The sequence below is a fragment of the Schistocerca piceifrons genome, chromosome 2, assembly GCF_021461385.2.
Source record: "Schistocerca piceifrons isolate TAMUIC-IGC-003096 chromosome 2, iqSchPice1.1, whole genome shotgun sequence".
Taxonomy (NCBI): domain Eukaryota; kingdom Metazoa; phylum Arthropoda; class Insecta; order Orthoptera; family Acrididae; genus Schistocerca; species Schistocerca piceifrons.
Window position 1 is genome coordinate 450,678,177 of NC_060139.1, and position 23,031 is coordinate 450,701,207.

Genomic DNA, 23,031 nt, shown 5'->3' on the forward strand with positions numbered 1-23,031 from the left:
TGTTTAATTAGAAATTTAAAAAGACATCTTCCCAATGACTATGCGAGATCAGCATATTTTGCCTTCTTCCAAAGCAATAAAGCATCATCTCTTATGGAATCTTACTGTGGGGTAGTAGCAGTCATGTAAATGACATTTTACTTTTACAGAAGAAAGTAATAAGAATAATAACGGATTCTGATAAAACAGAACATTGTAAACCTCTGTTTATTAAATTGCAGTATCTTACAGTGGTAAACTTATTCATCTACAATGTTTTATTGTACATTAGAAACAATGTCTCTAATTTTGTGTTGAGAAGTGATATTCATAGCTATAATACTAGAAACAGAACATCTGTAGACGTGCCCTATCATAGATTATCAAAACCGCAGAACTCCTACGTACTTCTTGGACTAAGGAAGTTTAATAGACCAAGTGCTGACTTTAAAGAACTGCCTGTAAATATTTTTAAAGCTAAATTATGCAAGCTACTAGTGAACAATCCGTTTTAAACCATTGACGAATTTTTTGAAGATGAAAATACTGTATTCTAACATGTACCTATTTTATGTAAACCAATTTACATAGATATAGTAGTTTATGTAGAAATATATGCTCTTGAGTTTGTCTGTTGCTGTAATCAGACGAATGACAATAAAATTATTATTATTATTATTATTTCATAGCAGGAAGTTGTGGAGAAGAGTTCTTCAGAGGAGGGGGAGGAGACAGTAACAGCAAAACAGCAATGCTCTGGGCCAATAAGAGAAATGCATTGTACATTGAAAATCAACAGCCCATAAAGCAGTGGCTACAAGCGCTACAAATTTATTTGACGATATTGCTGTGTCACATTTTCACGAACTGTTGAAGTGTCGTCAGAAACAAATGACTGTAGATTTTTTGCGCTTTTTCTGCACATAACGTATTGTCGTATTCTACATTAATTATCTGGGATAAATTGTTTCGCTTAACGATTTTTTCACACTGTGAGTAAGATTCTGGAAGGAATTATGCACGCTTTGTGAGGTTCCACTGTACAAGGGAGTCCATGAGGCAGAGGTAGTAAGCTAAAAAGACAAAGCTGCTTGGCAGTGCTCAAAGATCAATTGTGAAACTCGGTCTGTATCAAGGATTAATTAAGCACTCTGTCACTAACTCTCAATAAGATTTCCAGATGCAGGAAATTACAGTCTAGTCTAATCATGTGGTACCAACTCCCTGGCGTTGTCTTCACTTCACTCTTTCCTACCTGGAGTACTGTTATGCCAAGTCATCAAATCTTTATTCTTCTAACACAGAATGTTCTGGAATCACTGGTAGCAAAACGTATATCGCCTAAATGAAGGTGCAAATCACTCGGCATCAACATGGGAAACGAAGGTCAGGGAGCACTTTCTACCACATGCTTTTCTGGGAAAAACACTGATCTGCAGCGAGGAAGGGGAAATGCATGGCGAAGAGGGACACCAACTCTTGGGTCCACATTCAGTCGCAGCCTGATCCAGCAGTGTGTGACGTCATCTTATGTTGACATGTGTTGAAGCAGATGGGTGGTGGACGCATACATGCTGTAGAGCATCACAACAGTGACATTGGTTATTGCAGGGCCACATTTTTTGGAGGAGATAGATCCCGCAGGTCCTGTACCATCACTAGTAAATGCTATGAGAGTCTTTTGTGCACCAACATCATTCAGACTCTTCAACAGCGTGGTTGTGTGGGTAGGATCATTTTTATACTAGATGATGCTCCTCCACACATTGCACAGCAGCTGTTACAGAGGCATTTTGGAAATGCTAGAATTATCAGCCATCATTTCGCTACACCTGGCCATCCAGATCACCTGATTGCAATTCTTGTGTCTTCTGGCTATGGGGTTATCTGAAAGATGCTGTGTTCTGAGCTCCAGTTACAAATGTAGCTGAGCTGAAGGCATACATTGTGCAATGTATTCTGAACCTGAACCCTGAGAGATTCTGATCAGCTATTGATCGATTTCATCTTGTGGCAGAAACCTGTGGGCAGTGTATTGAACATGCCTTGCACCAGTCTCAGAGAAGTTAAAAATTGATTTCATTGTTGCTTTTTATGCAGCTTTTGACCTCTGGATGGTTGAAAACCGATTTTTCCCATCCAATATGGTATGACCTTGCCACGATGGGTGGGCTTCCCTAACTAACAGTGTCACAATTGTTTAATGCCAAACTTGTGTGTATTTGTGCACAGCACATATGGCTGATTTAATGTGCAGCTCACACCATAACCATCATGCTGTGATTCAAATGTCATTTGTAGCCAAAGTCATTTTCACTATAACATGCCCAGCGCCATCAAGGTGGACAACTTTGATTAAAATTTTTGCATAAGTTATTGGATATCATTATTTTGAGAGATTATAAAACTGACTTTGATAAACAAAATTCAGATACATAGTATTGCCAAGAACTCAGACCTCCATGGGATTATCAGATACTATTTATTCAAAAATATATTTACAAACCAGACCTAAGACGAAAAAAACTATACAAGGTGTCAGCAAAGGGAAAAAACCATAGTTTTTCACGGAAGTAGCCTACTTACTTTATTACACAAATTACAGGCTACTGCAATATTCTGTGGTCTATCAAAAGTGTTTGTTTGTATAAGTCATAATCTCCTTTTTCTTATGCAGATTAGAATGATATGGCATTACAGGAAATGCTACAAAATGGTTCAGATCATATCTCTCTAGCAAGAAATGAATGACATTATTAGCAAAGAGCTCAATATTAAACTGGCAGTCACTATCCAACTGGGAATTGATCACAGTACACATATTTTCCCGCAAAATTTCATCTTAATACCATTGCTTGTTCTTGTGTATATAAATGACTTCTCATTCACAGCATTACATCATGGGAGCATGATTTGTAGCCTCCACTGTGATGTTACTAAGGTGCCTGCTGCCGAACATCCTTCATGCTGGAACTCCATGCCAGGATAAAACTGTGTGCAGGACCAAGTTTCAAAACAGGGACCATCGCCTCTCATGGGCATATTTGTGTATAAAAGTTTAACACATATAACATTTATGGTTCTTCATCTTCTGCCATACTTCATGACAAAATAGTTCATGGGCGATTGTCTGGATGTCAGTGTCCATGGTGTGTTCCCAATATGAACTCTTATCAGTTCTGGCAATTTGTTGTATCACATTGAGCCTCTTATATGTAGACTATGATCTATTATTTTTAATCTTGTTCTCTGTCCGTAATAACTGATTATTTCTTGTGTAGTACTTATGTAAATGATAACATTTGGGTGTGCCAATCAGATGAGCACTACTGCTGCTTCTTTATTCAAACAGCTCCTCATTTGGCTTCATGACACTGTGTGGACCCTGTTCCACATCTTTCTACTTTCGAAAAAAATCTGAGAAGGTAGCAGGAATCAAACCCAGGTTCTTCTAAACTGAAGGCAGCAATGCTAACCATTTGGCTGCAGATGTGGTCTTGATTTTCTTGATTTTTTTTATTTTTTTCAGTCCATGTTGATAGTTTATATTTGTCCACAGTTTACAATTTTTTAGGGATCCAGACAAGAGTTAAGAGAGGTGTGTCTGACATTGCTTGATCTTAGTTTCTGCAAGAGCAGTGCATGACTGATTGGATTGAGTTTCTTTGTGAAATCTAAAAATATGCCTGCAGTTTCCTTTTCTTCATCTAGATAGCTACAGATTTTATGCAAAACTCTGTCACAACTGGTGTGGTGATGTGATCTCAATTTTTTTCTGTGAATAAATTGTTTTTACTGAAAGACTTCCTTACCTGTGCTAACATCATTGATTCAAAAATTTTAATAGGTTTTTTCATGCAATTTTCAGCTGAAGATATATGTTTCAAAAAACTCATGACATCGAACTGCATTAACTGGATTTTATTAGCACTAGCAGTTTCAGCTGTAAGCCATCATCTGGTACAAAAATCACAAATGAAAAGTTTTAAGTGATTTTCATACCAGATGATGTCTTATGGGCGAAACTGGTAGCACTAAGAAAATCCAGTTAACACAGGTCGGTGACATAAGTTTTTTGAAATCAAAAACCTTACTGAATATGGGGATCATGATATTGGTCCATAGCCTGATGCTTCTTCCTTAGATTATTTTTATGTAGTGCTATGGCTGTGCTTCCTTTCAGTGCAATAAAGTGTGTAATTTGCTTACCCAAAATATGCAATGATGTGTTTAATTGTTAAGTGGATATATGTCTGGAATGATGGTGCCAGCCAGGGCAATAAAATTCTTGTTAAGAAGATAGCAAACAGTGTTTTGGTATTGTCTCAGCTGACCATCATGTCTGATATTTATTGCTTTCCCTTTTTTGTTAGTTCATATTTTATGGTATTTTGTTAACTAGGTTCCAGGAAGCATGGTTTACATTTGCTGACTGCACTACTGATTCACTGTGAACTTGTTTTCTAAGATATAGGAGTTCTTATTTGAGACTTTGCTTGGCACTGTACGAGGGTCATGCCAATGAAGTGTAGCTTCTTGCAGTCAGGCTCTGTTGCTGGTCAGATGACAACACTGCAGACTCTCAAAAAAATCATCCCACTATGATTTCCAAGCTGCTAAAAGAATGTCTGTAATGGTTCATGACTTTATTTATGAAACATACATTAAATTATAAACCACCACAATATTCGTTGGATAACTTGGATATATTTCCCAAGCTGAAGAAACATCATAACGGAACTAATTCTAAATTTTACATCAAATTCTCAATATATATTTCAATTGTTGACAAGTCCATGGCAAAAACTTTTCCAGTGGAGGCTCCACGATGTGGCAAATGCCACTGAAGGCTCCAAGGGCACATTGTATGAGGACGTAAGCACTTTGTAAGATCTTGTGCCACTGCACGATGTCCTAGAAGTACCTCTAACACAAAATTACTACCAAATGAAAACAGCTTCACACTAATATTTTAATTAACAACCAACAATTACGTTTTGGCCTAATGTAGTCTGAAACATCTGCACTTGCTCAATCATACAAGACAGTTGAGGGTACAATACTATGCAAATGCTCATCTTGTTAAAAAAAAAAAAAAAATCTGCACAAATGACTTGTACAGTGCATTGTGGTCATGGATATCCCATCTGTGGTAGCTGGTAGTTTTAACCTAACACTTTTTCCCCATTGATTTGGAATCAAGTGCATTGTTAATGTTTTAATTGGACAGCAACAGTCTTCTGCTAGTATTTCTTCTCCTACCTTCAAAATTTCACCGTAAGCTTTCATGCTTAACTTGTGGGACTAACATTCACAGAAGTAAGGAAATTGCAGAGAAATGGCTTAGCTACAGCCTGTGGAAATGCCCACAGAACAAACTTTCACTCTACAGCAGAATGTGCACTGATTTGAGATTTCTTGGCAGCTTAAAAATATGTACTGTACCAAGACTTGAACATTGAATCTTTGCCTTTCATGGGCAAGTGCTTTACAATTGTTCTATCCAAGCATGACTCACAACCTGCCCTCACAGCCCTAATTCTGCCAGTACGTTTTCTCCTACCTGTCAAGCTTCACAAAAATTCCCCTGCATATCTTGTGATGATATATCAGCGTAATTGATGTTTGCAGGTAGCTGATATATGTGTGTGAGTTGCCAATCTATCAATCCATTATCTGTCACGGCATTGTGACAGCAGACAACCACTAGTAGTTCACTGTCTACAATTTTCACACAGATGTACTGCAGATAAAAGTCTCTCATATCAAGTTTGATGGTGACTGGCTTCCCTGAGTTTGTATTATCCATCTGCATGTCAAGCAATTAATGACCAGACCAGTTATTGTTCATTGCTTCTGGGTCTGTGTTGACTGCAGCCATGTGCTCGTGCAGAATCCATACTGGTTTTAGGTCGCTTAATGAGACCATCACACTCTACCATTGAGCAAAATTTTGAATGTGTGTGTGTCCCATTTTAAAACTTCATCTGTGCCTGAGTTGGGTGGCTGTAAATTTATCCAGATCATATCATCCTGGGGCATTACAATTCACAATTACTCAGTGCCTTGTGCATGAAAACTTTTTGGTTCGAATACGAGATAGATGGTGTCACCTGTGTATGTTTAACATGGCTCTTTGCCTGCTGGACTAGTGCTGGTAAGTCTGCTGTTCAAGGGCTGGGTCAGTAGAACAAACTCTGCTTGGAGTGTAAGTGATTCTCTATATTGGATTTCTGCTAGTGGTCTACTTAAGTCTTTCCTGAGTGTTGTACAAAAACCTAGTAGCACACAAGGCAAAGCTTCCATCCACAATCCTCCGTGGTACATGAGGTTGTGTATGATGACCAATTTCACTACACTGCCATTCCGGACAAACTTGTGCCTAGGTTTCACATTCTACGTTCGGCCAAATGAGATGTTCGGTGATGAGCCGTACTGTTGGGGTGAGCCTCAGGTATTGTAGGTAGTGTAATTGCTCAAAAATCATACAGCACGTGGTTGTGGGTACTAGCGGTCAAAATGTGTTCTGAGATGCATAGTATTTGGACATTAGTCCCAGCGACTGCCTGCTGCTCTATGCAAAGATTGATGAAATCACTGATAAGTAATTCCATAATGGTCACATCATGGTTCTCCTTTTCCACTACTATGTTGTAGTGTAGCTATACAGAAAAAACATTGATTCTTGACAGGCAGTGTGTATCATGTGGTCAGTACTATGTAGATGATGGACATCTATCGTATATTGTGCAACAAGATCAAGGTGACACAAGTGACAATTACTAATGTCTTTGAGGTGTGCCTTGTGGTGTCTGCAAGTGGCTTGTGATCTGTACAGATAACAATATGTCTTCCCCCAACATTTTCTCTAAAATATCTAACTCCACTGTAGACAGTGAGTAATTCACAATCAAATGCAAAGCCATGAGTGTTTTTGGGTGGAAACAAAGTGGTTGTGCTTCACCCACAACAACTTGTAAGATCACTAGTGTCAGATGGTGCTGTGAGCTCTGCATCAGGAGAGAGTGGTCTACAGTGCCCACCTTTTCCAGGCAATCTTTGGTTAGTTTGAACACTTCTTGCATCTTGTGAATCCCTTCTAATTTTTTTCCTTGCATATTCGACCTGGTGAAAACGTCAGTGAGGGAGGACTTGTATTATTACCATGTGTGGCAGGTGATGTCAATAAAAATTTACAATGCATAGAAAGCATTGTAGGTCACAGTAATTCTTTGGAGATGGTAGTTGTTTTGTAAGCATCTAAGATTGGTTGATTTGGGGGAGGGCACAAAACAGCGAGGTCACTGGTCCCATTGGATTAGGGAAAGTTGGGGAAGGAAGTCAGCCATGCAATTTCAGAGGAACCATCCTGGCATTTGCCTGATGTGATTTAGGGAAATCATGGAGAACCTAAATCAGGTTGGCCAGATGAGGGTTTGAACCACCGTCCTCCAGAATGTGAGTCCAGTGTGCTAACCACTGTGCCACCTCGCTTGATCAAGCATCTGAGAAAGGTCAGTCCAGCTTTCTGCAGCTGCAATTTATCCTCATTAACGACCTTGCCCTTGTCCTGCAGGGCAGTAAGAACTTGTACAGAATGCTATTTATGGTGCTATCGGGTGGCAAAAATTGTTAGTATGCCATACATATAAGCATAACAAAAGTCAAATTTGAAGAGAACTCTGTCAATGAACTGTTTCCAAGTTTGAGCTACCTTCTTTAGTCCATAGGACAAGAATAGGAACTCAAAAAGGCTAAATGCTGTGATTATCATGGTAATTGAGATTTTGGCCAGGCTCATAAGTATTTGGAGGGGTCTGTGATGTCACCATCATGCACTTTTAACACAGATCTGAGCAGTTCGGCACATGCGGATTCAACTGAGATCTAGTGTTGTGTAATGTGTTATTTTCCACAGCATTGATGAATTGTCTGTGCTGTAACACAGTGAATATTCTGTCCACCAGGCAGAGCTCCTTCTCTAGTGGCTCTGCCTCATGAGATGTCATGGCGAGTTGTAGCTGCAGTGAGAATTCAGCAGTTCATAGAGTCCATAATGCAGCATATGGCATGAGGTTTGTGTTGACTAGTTTCTATAGCCCATGCCACAGGTGGGACGACATCTTGTTGGTGAGGTGTTCATCCTAGATTGTTTTACTTGTTGTTCTGGGGTGGCTGGAAAGTGTTTGGGTAATGCAGAGTTTGCCTCTTCGTATTTGTTTTATTTGGGTGGTGTAAAGACGACATCACTAATGTCAGCCTTCTCTGCCAAGTGACAAATTAATGTCACAAATGGAATGCTTTCATCCAAATTCCCAATGAAATAAACAGATTTTACTGTCATGAACCGAAGTGCTGATTGAAACTTGCTGTGAGGACGGAGCATGAGTCATGCTTGAGTACCTCAGTTGGCAGAGCACTTGTCCGCAAAAGGCAAAGGTCCCGAGTTCGAGTCTCGGTCTGGCACACAGTTTTACTCTGCCATGAAGTTTCATATCAACGCACACTCCGCGGCAGAGTGAAAATCTCATTCTGAAGGTGCTGATTGTTCTGGCTGGAATGGCAGCAACTTGGGTTTGTGACAAAGCAGGTTTGGCCCCCACCATCCTACTCTGATTTTACACTATTAATTACAGTAGCTAGGATGTATACCAGTTTTTTCTTCTCTTGCTGTTGTTCTTCCCAAAAATGTTGATACTAGGATCCGTTATCTGAGCACACATTACATTAATTTACAAACTAATGTAAATTAACTTCTCTTGTTAAAACTATTTATTCAGATTATACAATTCATTGTTCTGAATGTTTTTTATTAATTAGTTTTGCTGGTAACAATGTATTTCAAAAGTTACTGTATTTCAAAGTTTCCGATCTAGATGGCATCCATAAAAATCTAGTGAGCTAATAAATAGATTCAGAAAAGAAGATTATCTCTAAACTGTGGACCAATTGTTGCTCATTTCCAAGACATGTTTATTTTGGTTCAAGCCTAATTAATTCAGAAGATATAATTAATTAAAGATTTCAGCCATCACAAACTTTCAGCTTATATTGTGACCTAACCATTATAAATTCCTGGAATATGTTAACATGCTATTGATGGACTAAATTTTTTTAACCCAATGATACTAGTAACAAATATGTAATTGCCACAGTTAAAATTGTGTAATTTTTAATATCCAAATTTTAATAATCAAACTGATCCTGTATCTAAAAGTCAGAAGTTCCCACAGCGTAAGCATAAATTGGTTCTGAATATATTTTAACAGTTACTGCTCACATCAGTAATTTGATAAACAAAGGCTGACAGTCATTACATTTTTTAAAAAGGAATAATCTGACATATGGAAATTTCAAATAATAATCATATAACGAAAATCACATAACATTCTAGTGTGCGTCTATATTATAAGGACGAAATGTGTGCAATTCTGTAATTATGCTTCTCAATTTTCTTGGAGTTAATTCTTAATCAGTATGTAACTTGCTGTGAGACTTCAGTAGTCTCTACACTGTGTGCTCTGATGTTGTTGTTTGAACTAGCCTTGGGATTATTCAAGGATATCAGCAATGACTATTAGAATCAGTGATGGAATTAACAAGTAGCATTTGTAAACATGCCACTGTACCTTAAACTATTATCATCATTCTGTGTGCCTTGTAGACAATTTGTTGATCTGCTGCAGGAAAAATTACTTTGTGTGACAATTAGTGCACGATTCTCAGCCATTTTGCGGTATATATTTTAAAGTTATCTATTAAATGTGAATACAAGGAGACCTGCGTACACGTTTTTTGGTCTGTCATGAGGCATGGTCTTAAGCAATGAAAATCAAACTCCATAAATAAATATGCACAAGGATTTCCTGTGAACATTTGAAAAGTACTGCTAGAGTTCTCTTTTATTAAGAGATACAATCCTATCATGAACATTTTCAACTGAAGGACCAGTGGCGCAACTACTGAGAAGCAGTCTTATACTTCAGGTAAGTCCCCCTAGTATACTTGCAGGTTGTGTGCCAAAGCACTGAACTGAAGTATGACTGGGTTGTGGTTGTACTGCTGCTGTCGTGAAAAATGGTATAATTGACAAAGTACCACTGGGCACCCATGGCGTGGCTGCGAATGTGGTAAAATGCACATGGGAGTGCATGGTCTGTTGCAATCTGCCATACATGGCAGTCATATTTCCTAATAGCATTCACAACACAGCTGGTGCAGTTGGTGTAGGAGTCACTTTATTGTTCATATTTAGTCTGACCTGTCCTTCTGAATCATGAAATAATGCACTTGATGCTGAATCTTGTACAAAGTCCTACAGTAGACTACACATTGGTGGCCGTTGTTATGACATTCCAGATCATATATTGTTATGAGAAGCAACTCCCATAGTTGTATTTAGTTTGTATTTGAGCACTAGTTGACAGTTATTACACTGATAATGCACATCAGTCATGCCAATCATTGAGGTACGATCTCAAGGGGCTGGTGATGCTGTGTAACAATACTGCTTTATTGCTCATAGCCTGATGCACAAGACATCCACAGGGTGCAAGACTATAAACTGAACAAACTTCTCTGGAGTCCACCCAGATATTGCCACGTGTGTTGTCTGGTCAGAGGCATTACTCATGTTGGTGTCCCCATAAGTACTCAGTATTATACAGTTCATAATTGAAATTTACCTTATTCCCTTATGCTTTGCACTCTGTACAGTCTCACTACATTTTATGCTATGTTATTCATGAAGTGCATGTTTTCAAAAAACATTCAAATTTACTGCACACAAATTTAATTTTAGTGTTGTTGATCCTATTAAAATATTTTTATTAAATTTGGTCCTGCAATGTCTTCTTTCTCAAAGGTTTAATTTGTTGCAATTTTCTGGTTGAACCTTTATTTTCTCTCCAAATAAAAAGAGTCCACAACTTCATTAATGTATGGATTTGATTTAATTAATCAGTTTTTAGAGTGCTCAAACAGTCATGAACTCAACAACAACTGAATCTACTGCAGTCTTCCTGTGCTTCAGCATACGTGGTGCCCAAATAGTTTACGGTACTTTTGGAACAAATGCAGCAATTTTAAACTACAGTTTTTAAAATGGTTCAAATGGCTCTAAGCACTATGGGGCTTAACATCTGAGGTCATCAGTCCCCTTATAGTTTTTAAAATGCTATTTCAATTTTCACAGGCCTAATATTACTTTCACATGATGGAAAATGACTTTCCATTTGATAAAAGTATTTGATCACAAATTCACAAAATTATACCTTTTATTTTCTGCAAATATATTTTAACTACTACTACTACTATTACTACTACTACTTCTACCACTACTATTACTACTAGCTCTGGTACTATTATCGTGGAGAATCTTTCTCTTTACGACTAATAAATGTTGCTTAATATTATGTAAATGTTAATGCGACAGTTTTATATTACAAGCTAAGCCAAATATTTTCAATTTATTTAGGAAAATTCAAATTAATTGTATTTCCCCCCAGATACTCATAGTTTATAAAATTTCATGAGAATCAATTTTGTAGCAAAGCTGCCTCTTCTTTAATAACATTCTATTTTAACTTCCGCAACTGAATTGTTAAGGCTAATTACATTTGCAAACTGATTATCACATCACAATATACTTCTGTGTCTAGTTTTGGAATGAATTTTACCAAATCCAGCAGATTTTTTTTGATAAAGTTGAAAATGTGTAACTTTCAGTAATGTAACCCTTATAACTGTGTTCATGTTTCATATAGCTGTAATGGTCAACTTGAAACTAATTTCATCAGGCATTTGAGTTGACAATCTAAAATCCTCACACTATAGCTTTAGTTATTGCCTGCTGATCTGCACTTTCTGATTTATGACTAATCTGATTTCCTGTAATGTCTGAATTACAGATGCCAGTGTTTGCAGAAATAGTGATCTGGAGAGGGATAAAGATGATGACTGTCACCTTAAAAATCAAGTTATTTCATGAATTATAGAACCATTCATTAAGCCTCTCAGATATTTAAACATAAATTTATTACATTTTTATTGACTATAGGATACAGTAATCTTTCACCAAAGTATTAATGAGAGATGTAAAAAATAATTTTGTCTGAGGTCATCTAGAAGAAAAAAACATGTGGACAAACAGGAGAAATGGAGATAGCAACATGAACAACACATTTAAATTGGAAACTGTTTGTTCCTGCCAAAATGAAGAACCCATTCAAGCATCACTTCTGTTTTGGTTTATTGGAAGATCCAGATTGCAGTGGCCTCCCATATGTTGTTACAGATGATAATATTTTCTTGAAAAATATATGATAGTAAAACTGTATTATATGCCATGTTCAAAGTAATTAAAAGTAAATTATGATGGCAATATTTTATGCATGCAAGAAATGGACATATGTCACAAGCACTGGATGGGATTAAATTCAAACCAAACACTACCCTCAAAAATGTGGTTGGCAATTCGAAACCTTTTTGAGTGGCCGAGCATTCAGTAGGACTTTTGATTTGATTTGATTTGATTTGATTTATTATTGGTCCTGTAGATCATACAATTTGTACAGCAAAGCACATCATGATATAGGACAAGTGAATTTGAAAAATTATGTTAAGATGGTATACGACGAGAGATGACAGTAGTGGCACATAACTCACATAGCAGATGAGAGATGATGGTGGTGCATACTGCACATAGCAGAATACATATAAGAGATACAGACAGATTATGAGTAACAAACAATAATTAAATTATCTTACTAAGTAGAAGTACCTAAACGTGAATATACAGCTTATTACAAGTAACTAAAATACTGTGGTACATAGTCCACATAGCAGAATACATATATGAGATACAGACAGAATATAGATAAGATACAATAATTAAATTATCTTACTAAGTAGAAACATCTACAACTGAATAAACAGCTTATTGCAAGTAATTAAAATTTTGTTTTAAGAAAGTCATGTATGGAATAGAAACAGTGATTTAGTAGCAATTCCTTTAATTTAATTCTCATTATTTTTGGGTTTTTGCTTGTTTTTATGTCTGTTGGGAGGTGGTTGTATATTTTAAGGCCCATACATTTAACCCCATTTGCATATAATTTTGTGTTGTGGGCTATAATTTGTAACTGTGTTTTGTTTCTGGTGCCGTGTGTGACGGTCTGCATTTCTGTCGAGGGCGTACAAGTGCTGTACTGTAAAACAAGCTAGTTCCAATATATAGAGGCATGGCAGTGGCAGGATTTTTAGCTGTTTAAATAGTAGTTTACAGTGTTCAGTTCTTTTTTTACATTTCATTATTCTTACTACTTGTTTTTGTAACTTGAAAATTGTGGGAGAATCATAGCTCTTTTCCCAGAAGATTAGGCCATAGCTCAAGACAGACTCAAACAGGGCATGATACACCAGCTTCAAAGTATGTACACTGGCTGTGTCTTTTAATGATTGTAATAGACAGCAAGTTTTACTAAGCTTTTGTGACAATGACTCAATATGTGGTTTCCAATTTAGTGTGTTACTGATGGTCTGATGGTAAGTCCAAGAAATTTGGTGTCCTGCCTGTTCATAATGTCATCTTTGCCGATAACTATAACAGCATTGAAGGGGGTTAGATTCTGTCTAGCACAGAAGTTCATACTTACAGTTTTTTGAGTATTTATGAGTAGTCTATTTGCTTCGAACCACGATTGTAAATGGCGAGTAGTTTCATTAACTGCATCTTGCAATGTGTCACCTCTACTGGTTATCAGGATATTTGTGTCATCCGCATACAGAAAGGAGCTGGCATTTGGTATGTGTTCTGGGAGATCATTTATGAACAATATGAAAAGAACAGGGCCAAGGACAGATCTCTGAGGGACGCCATTTGTTGTATGTAGTATATCTGACCTGCAGTGTCTGAATGTCTCTGATTTTCTTATTTCTACATATTACTTTCTTTGACTTAGGTAGCTATGGAACCAATTGTGGGCTACACCTCTAATCCCATACTTATGGAGTTTCATAAGCAGCAGCTTGTGGTCGACCATGTCAAAGGCCTTGGACTGATCAAGAAATATACTGACAGCAGGTTGCTTATGGTCAACAAAACTTGAGCACTTTTCTAGAAACGCATACAAAGCATGTGTGGTGGACCTATTTTTCCTAAATCTGTATTGGGAAGATGTGATTATGTTGTTAGAATTTAAACATATTTCTAATCTAGTTAACATACAGTATTCAAGTATTTTTGAGAAGACAGATAGTATAGCAATTGGCCTATAGTTTGTCATGTCCATTTTCTCTCCCTTCTTGTAGAGAGGTATAATTTTAGCAAGTTTTAGCTGGTTTGGAAATGTTTCCTCTAGAAATGAGGTATTTATGATATTTGGCAGGGGTCCACTGATGTAATTTGGACACTTATGAAGTAAGAAGCAGGGTATCAGATCATGCCCTGCAGAATAAATCTTTTTGACTCTTTTTTTAATAATGTCTTCAATTTATACGGTGTTGTAGGAGATAGGAAAACGGAGTTCAGAGGAGTATTATTTTTGAGACAAGAGTGTGCAGTGTTTGGAGAGTTAGTCAGGAGATTTGTGGGAGGAGAGTGAACAGTATTTGAAGAATTGGTTAGGAGATTTGTGGAAATTTCTGAAAAACAGCTGTTGAATTTATTGGCAATTTTATGTGCATTTTCAGTCTTTTGTCCTTCTATATTTAATGTTATTTTATCCTCTATCCTTAACTTTCTACCAGTCTGTTCATTTACTGTACCCCAGATGATCTTACATGTGTTGGAAGAGCACCTAATTGTTTTATCATTATGAGCTTTTTTAGCCCATTTGATAACTCTACTGTATGTGTTTTTGTAATTTTTATAGTATACCTTGAACTCTTTGGATTTGCCACTGTCCAGTGCTAAGTCTGTGCAGCAGCCTCATCTTTTCTGATGAAGTTTTAATACCTTTTGTGACCCAAGCATTCTGTTATTTGTTAGTGATGGTCTTTGTTTTCTCTGGGAAATGGCAATTAAAGTAATATTCAAATATCTGCAGAAAATTGTCATAATTTTCATTTGTTGTTGAGGAAGTAAATACACTTTGCCAGTCTTCTTTCTCTAAGCTAAGTACAAAGTTGTTTATGTTGCTATCACTATAACTTCTACATTTAATAACTGTTTCTCCTGTTGGGAGTACATTGAGTAGTGGATTAAAATATATTGTTAGTACACTGTGATCTGAAAAACCAAAAAAATGGTTCAAATGGCTCTGAGCACTATGGGACTCAACTTCTGAGGTCATTAGTCCCCTAGAACTTAGAACTAGTTAAACCTAACTAACCTAAGGACATCACACATATCCATGCCCGAGGCAGGATTCGAGCCTGCGACCGTAGTGGTCTCGCGGTTCCTGACTGCAGTGCCTAGAACCGCACGGGTGAAAAACCAACATCTATAATTTCTACAGTGCAATTAGTGTTAGTAGCAACCTGATCAAGACAGCTGTTTAATCTCGTAGGACATATAACTTTCATATTTAAGTTGAATGTCATCATTAAATTTACTAATGGGGACTTTTGAGCAGATTCTTCAAGGAAATCAATGTTGAGATCACCACATATTATTATATTTTTTGAGTTGTTGTGACAAGCTTTCTCTAGCAATAGTGCAAAGTTTCTGAGGAAGACTGAAAAGTTACCACTAGGCGATCTATATACACACATTATATACATATTTAGATTGGCAAGTACTACCCCAGCTATTTCAATGTCTTTGTCTAAGGAATACACTTCACAGGGATGGAAAGGTTCACAGCTAATGCTATTTCTTATGTATATACAAGTTCCACCACCTTTGTAATTTTTCCTAGAATAGTGGTGGACTAATCTGAAGTTTTGAATATACTGATAAGGTAATTCTGACTCTTTTAGCCAGTGTTCACTAATACACAGTAAGTGCATGTCTGACAAAACATTAGTATCACTTGTAAGAATTTCAAGTTCACAAAGAAACTGTTCTTATCAGTGGAATATTGTTGATTAATTACCAAGTTTTATTCTTTCAAACACACCAATTTTATTTTCCTCATTCACTATTATTTTTTATTCATTTCCTGCACCTAGCAATCTGGCGCAGTAGTTAGTACACTGGACTCGCATTCAGGAGGGCAACGGTTCAAACACGCGTCCAGCCGTCCTGGTTAAGGTTTTCTGTGATTTCCCTAAATCACTTCAGGCAAATGCCAGGATGCTTCCTTTGAAAGGGCATGACTGTCTTCCTGCTCCCTCCTTCCCTAACCCAATAGGACTGATGACCTCATTGTTTAGTCCCCCCCCCCTCCCTAAATCAACCAACAAACCATTTTACACATCACTATTTTTTAATTCATTTTCTAAGTCACTGACACTTAGTGTAGTTGAAAACTAATTATAATTTTGTTGTTTAAAGCATTTTTTGTTCACCATATTACCCATATGTTTTGGTTTGTTACTAATAAATTCGGCTTTGTGTCCTAAATTTCAAAACTTTTTAATGTTACTGTAAATTGGAAAGTTGTCATAGCATTCTACCAAAATACAAATATTAACATAAAAAAGAATGTCTGAAGCTTATGTTTACAATCTTTCCCGATTTTCTTCAAGAATCTTCATAATATGTTAACAGAAGTTCACTCATGTAGAACCGTACCTTCAGGGTGTTCATTCTTTGTTTTCCACTAACGCATTTAGCCAGATACCTGTGTGGGTTCACCACCCGCCAAGCACATGTGTGGTGTGGGGTGTGTGTGCAGGCCTAATCACTGAGAGCCGTCTGACAACCCTGCAGCGTCAGCGAGTGCTGGACTGTGTAGCGCATGGCAGCTCGCTGCCTCCGCCATCCTCAGGGGGTCGCAGCTTCCGCCCACGTGCTGCTTCTGCCCCCTCACGCCCTACAGCTGCATCACAGCTGTGTGCACGCAGGCGCTCACTCCGAGACATCGAGCAGTCTGGAGCTTACCTGCCCCCACCACTGCCACGGCTCTTCACAGGTGTGCCAGTTGTCTGTCCAAACAGTTTGTTCATTAAACATATCAAACAGTATATGAAATAGGGGCAATGTGATTTAGTTATTGTTTTTAAAATTTGTATATATAACGATAAGTCTTTGAAGATATGTGGGGAGGGCAGCAGACCAAACAGCTGCTATTGTTACAATCACTTGAAACACCAACAATTCTCATTCATGTCTTGTAAAGTAATGTCCATGGAAGTCATCGCTTTACCTGGTTTCTTCTTGATAGCAGCAGCTCCAGAATCGTCTTCTGTGGCCTTCCTCTTACTAGATAAATATATTTCTTCTGACTGTGTCACGTTGATAAACCATCATCTTCATGATACAAAATTTTTGTAAAAGGAATCTTAATGGACATAGATTTTTCCTCCTGCTAAATAAAACCCCACTCCAAACTTGTAATAAACACTATGTTGAGATGCAAGTTTACACACAAAAGATAGAGTATGTCTATGAAACAACCTACCAAGGAGGCATCCGAAACAAGAGAAGTGATTAATAAAAGAAAACTGAACATTAAAAAAATTGAGATTACTGAGACAACATTGATTCTATACCATGTTGCAGCGGTGCGGTTCTTTCCATCCCTTTACTATGGACCTGCACCTACCTGTGAACATTGTCTGAGCAGATCATCAGTAGGAAAGCCAAGTGAAACCTACTGTACTTCGACATGAACCAGGCTGCAATTAAAGTCGCTAATCTACATTTCAGGGGGAACATGAAATGAAAGGTTGGAAATTTTGTCCACAATTAATATATTCTGAAACTTAGGTGAACAAGTATCACTGCCAAGCCCATGCTAATCTTAACACAGTCATTCACAATCCCTTTCATTCACATTAGCAAGTTTATGGTGTTGCATTTCCAAAAACGTAATAGCTACAAAAATACTGATTGTTTTTGTTTGAGAATGCTTGCCAAATATTAAGTCTGTCGGTACCAAATGCAGTCACAGTTTTTAGCCACCGACCTGCTCAATACGCCACATGGAATATATGTCTTTTCTCATCACAAAATTCACTTAAAAATTCCAAAATTTCTACACACACATCAGAATAATTATGCCGTCGCTTTCCAACACTTTTGATGTATGAAACACTGAAAGATCCGGCAACTTATCGTTTTCACCGAAACTACTACTGCACATGTCCGATCTCTTTCATGCCTAGGCTTCGACTCTCTCTAGAATACTCTAAGTCTTCTCTACCAGCAGAGAAAGGCATGCAAAGAATATTGCTTTACCATTGGTCAGTTTACTTAACAGCCAATAGCAAAACAACATTCTCCCACATCAGTCCGCACTTTTCATCCATAACCAATCATAAAATAGTAAACCTCATGACTGCACTTTTTACCTACATAATTATCTAATATACTGAAGTTTTGTTTATGCATAAAGTTATTTACTATTGTTATTTATACCTGAATTAACTTTCCCTTTACCATAAACTTACTTTACAAATCTATTCTACAAAAATCCCCTTTGTCCATATCCATACTTCTTCAAAATGTTCCCACACTAAATCCTACTACACAACTTGTTAAACAGTTATCTTCATACTAACCTTAAACCACACTCACGCATCATTCATACTGCTAAAAACACATTTATAACATTTTACATACACAAAAAGAAATAACAACACTTTATGAAAATACTAGAACAGTTAATGAAAACAATTCTATTACTTTAGTGCACTCTAGTGGGCACAATGGAAACTAAAATCACATTCCCCCTATTCAATATTGTCCTCTATTGGCTGACACATAAACTATGTGCATGTCAAGTCTCACATCACCGTCTGTCACTATCCAGCTCTGAGACACATCTCCCGCTTAACCACCTCCAAGGCACAATCGTTATACGGCGCTACGCCTCAGTGTGTAGTATAATCTTGTTAGGTTTATCCTCCTATAAACATGAGAAAGAGAGGGACAACAATTTAAAAATTACAGTCTTTCAGGTATTCCAGTTTAGGTACACTACAACTGCCCCCTACTGTATACAGACATTGTCCAGACTTTACAGGATGACAGTATACAACAGTGATGAACTTTTCTGGTTGCTTAGGGTATGTTTATCACTGTTCGGAGTAGACATCACATTACAATTTCTATATTAGGTCCTTGACCTGGTGGGGATCAATATCCTGTATTGTTTGGCCTGATATAATGAGTTGTTGTTTTCTTTTTTTTGTCGTCCTACATGTTTCAGCGTCTTTACTTTTTACCCATTATTTTATATTCATTTTCCAAAATTCTTTTTTACTATAATATTAATTAAAATATTTAATACACATCTTTTCGTCTTCCTCTTGTGTGTGCTCCCCTTAGTTCAGCTGATGTTTTCATACATATTGTCCCTGCAATGGGTGTATTGATTTTTTAAGTCCAGTTGCCTCTCTGTATTGTTAGTGCATAACTGTTGCACAGTACTGTAGCCTGTCAGTATGTCCATGCAGCATCATGACCTCATGTGCATCTTATTCCCACCAGAGCCACAACAAAGGAGCCATATAAGTTCCCGTCTACTTCTTTGTAGACTACGACGAACCCTACATCACCATCACAGCAGAGTCCAAGGAAGCCACTTCGTACAATTGGCACCGTGATGGTTGTCCTCTCTCTCTCTCTCTCTCTCTCTCTCTCTCTCTCCTTCTCCTTCTCCTCCTTCTCCTTCTTCTCGTCCTCCTCCTTCTCCTCCTTCTCCTCCTTCTCCTCCTTGTTATCCTCCTCCTCCTCCTTCTTCTTCTCCTTCTTCTTCTTCTTCTCCTCCTCCTCCTCCTCCTCCTCCTCCTCCTTTCTTTCTTTCTTTTTTATGTCACAAAGAAGAACCCATGTAAGTTCCCATCTGCTTGTTCATAGACTACAACAAACCCTATCTTGCTGCAGAGTCCAATAAAGCCACTTCATACAATCAACATGTGACATTCACCTAGCTTATTTCCTTGTTTGTTGTCTTTGGAGTTGACGTACTGTGTACTCATTGAAAAATGGGGGGTGGAAGTCAAACACAGACTACTTTAAATGATGTAGCCTTAGGTGCACATTTGCATTTCACAGTTGTTTGCTTTCACTGTTCACAACCCCCCATATACACATTTAATATGGCCAGTGCACTATTGTTTAACTTTCGATAAGCCTCATTGATAGTTTGCAGGTGAACATCCACATACTGCTACAATAGTTTACTATTGAACATGTATGAGCAGTAAAAACCTAACTACACTGCTCTTGAAGAATAACAAGGTATATATGGAACAGACACTCATTGTTTTAACACATGGCCTAATTTTGTTACACTTATTTCATGGATGCATTGTTGTTGATCCAACCAATACAGGCTCCTCGTCTGGAACTCAGCTGTGGACTGACTGTCTTGGGACCAAACATCGGGCCCTTATATATCCTCACAATAATAGGTACTGAAACTGCACATTGTTCAGAGTTAAATTTACAGAAATTACAATTTAAACTTAACTCATTAACTTAACTGAATACATCAAAAAATTTGTTCTTTTCAACAGTTTCTTCTACTACCAGGGTTAGGTCGAATTATTTGTTTAAATGATGAAATTAACAGATATCGTTATGCAAACAATACTTTTGACAAAACTGTTAACTACTATGTTTTCAGAAAGAGCCAAATAGATATTTTAGGATTACTAGTATTTCATCTCCCAAATGTTTACAATTATTACAGAACAATAGAATGTAAGTTATGAAACAATTACTGATTTCACCCTATAACAAAAATATTAACTAGAAATAGTCAAAATAAATTAGAAAATCAATTACATGCACAAAACTAAGCACAAAATTAGATCTGGTGTTATATTCTTTAAAACTGAGGGCCAGCCTTTCTTTTTATGTAAATACAGTTTATACCCATATATATTAATCGTAATTAGTTAGACTTGAAAAAATGAATTTCAAGGAGGCAGATGGCAAAACAAGAGGGGAAGTAAAAATATCCCAGCTTGCTTCAACACAGACAGCACAACAAATTATCTATCGAGGGCAAGTTAAATTTGTTACCAATTTTTCTTTCATCACTTCCCTGCTGTGGCCAATTACTATATGGATTTTTAGTGTCTACTGACAGTGGATCTAGAACTCTGGTATGTGGACCCTTTGTTCCATAGGTACCGGGTCACAGTAACCAGAACCATGTTCTCTCCTATCCCATTATTTGGTACTCGTAGTTTCCTGTCTTGACGTAGTTCTTGTTTTGTTACTTTGCTGAGGCGCATAAGGACGCCAAACATGCTGGTTGTGTTCACTGTTATTGTTATTGTTATAGTGGTTTCCATTATGTGATGTATCAGCCTTTATATTCCTGTTCTCAGCTGGAGGTTAACCCTCTTCATAAATGAGATTGAACAAGACGAGACTAGAGAGGAAGCACTTGAGATTGTTTTTGTTATTGTCACCAATTTTTTTTGAAATGTGGTGACAACCAGCTCTTGAGTACCTTTAAAATTCAACATGTGATACTGGATTCATCCAGTGACATGTCTTATTGAGATATTTTTCAAAATATTGATGCAATCCTCCCTGTTTACTGTTAAAGGTCTGAGGGTAAACACCTCACAAAGCAACTTTTCTTGTACAGGGATTGACCAGTATTTGTCAAGAAATGCTTGCTCATATTGTACATAACTTAGGCTGGTGCTGTCATTGGTATTGGATGTTGCAAATTATATTTGCTTTCTTCATCACCAGGTAAGCTTTCCCACTTCCAGTCAGATCTATTCAGCTTTGATTATTGGTTATGATCAGCCCCTTTGAACTCCACTACCATTCTCTCATCTGCTGCTTTCATATCTGAGTAAATTTTAACAATTATTTTGCTTTCCTTCTGCATCATCACTTCTTCCATGACATCTATGTACATTTTATGCTCTTGTATAAACGTTTGTGCAAGTATAGTGTCACTATCGAATAATCCAACCTCGACTCTTTCAATTAGTTTCTTCATACCCTTGTTCATATGTTCTTGGTATTTTTTCACGAATTCATGACCTAGTTTCAATTGTTCCACCTCTCCTGATAGTTTTTGTGCTTGATCCAGTAACTCCTTGTAAATGGACTGCAGTTCCATGACATACCCATGCACAACTGTCATGGTTTCTGTGATTTTTGTCTGCATGATTTGTAAATTATTATGAACTTCAGCTATACTGCTAAGCCTGTCCACAGTTTCCTTTTGATTTTTAATTATGGACAAGAACTTCTGATCTAGCTTATTTTTGTACAAATCTGTGTGCAAATCGTGCTTCTTCACATTTAGGTCACAAATAAGTTTTAATATTACCTGCATTTCGGAAATGATGACTCGTGATCGGTTCTGTTCATGTGACGACAAACAAAATATTTTTTGAAATCCATGCTAGCATGTCTTTCACTATTATCTTGGGGAAAAATGTTCCCTGAGGTCACTTGTGAGATGATTTCATCTACTGTGGTTAATCACCCATCAGTACATTTTTCTCCCCTGCATGAGTTGAGCTTAAATAAAATTCATGACTATTCTGATGATATCTGATACCTTGTGTTTCACTACCATTTGTCATCTGGCTATGCACAGCTACATGTTCTCCGTCTAAATTTCCTTCAATATTCTGAACAACAACTTTAATGACAGGTACCATATTGTCAATTACACTGTGCCTAAATGGTGACTAATTGTTGTGTATTATGGGTTACATAATGATGAAACAATTTGTTAAAACAACAACACTACTGTTGATAATAATAACCACAGTTTCACAATTTTTAGTACAGGGTAGAATATGGGTTTTACAATGTATGCAATATTACACTTTTGTCTACTCACTTACATGTTCACTCAGCACTGTCTAGCCATTGGTAACCAGTTGAAATGGAGGTGACAGGATTTAGTAAGTATTTTTAAAATTTCTATAAATAATGATAAATCTGTGAAGATGTGTGGGGCGGGTGGTAGACCAAACAGCAGGTATTGTTATGTTCACCTGAAACACTAC

The 23,031-nt window shown here is 37.2% G+C and overlaps 1 protein-coding gene across 1 annotated transcript in view; it reads left to right on the forward strand.

The window, feature by feature from the left end:
• LOC124777782 (UPF0193 protein EVG1) overlaps window positions 1–23,031 on the forward strand; it is a 144,835-nt gene that overhangs the window by 26,609 nt on the left and 95,195 nt on the right. The window contains exon 2 of the mRNA XM_047253293.1: window positions 16,761–16,997. Within this exon, the coding sequence (XP_047109249.1) occupies window positions 16,761–16,997 (237 nt within the window). The remainder of the gene's footprint in view (window positions 1–16,760; window positions 16,998–23,031) is intronic.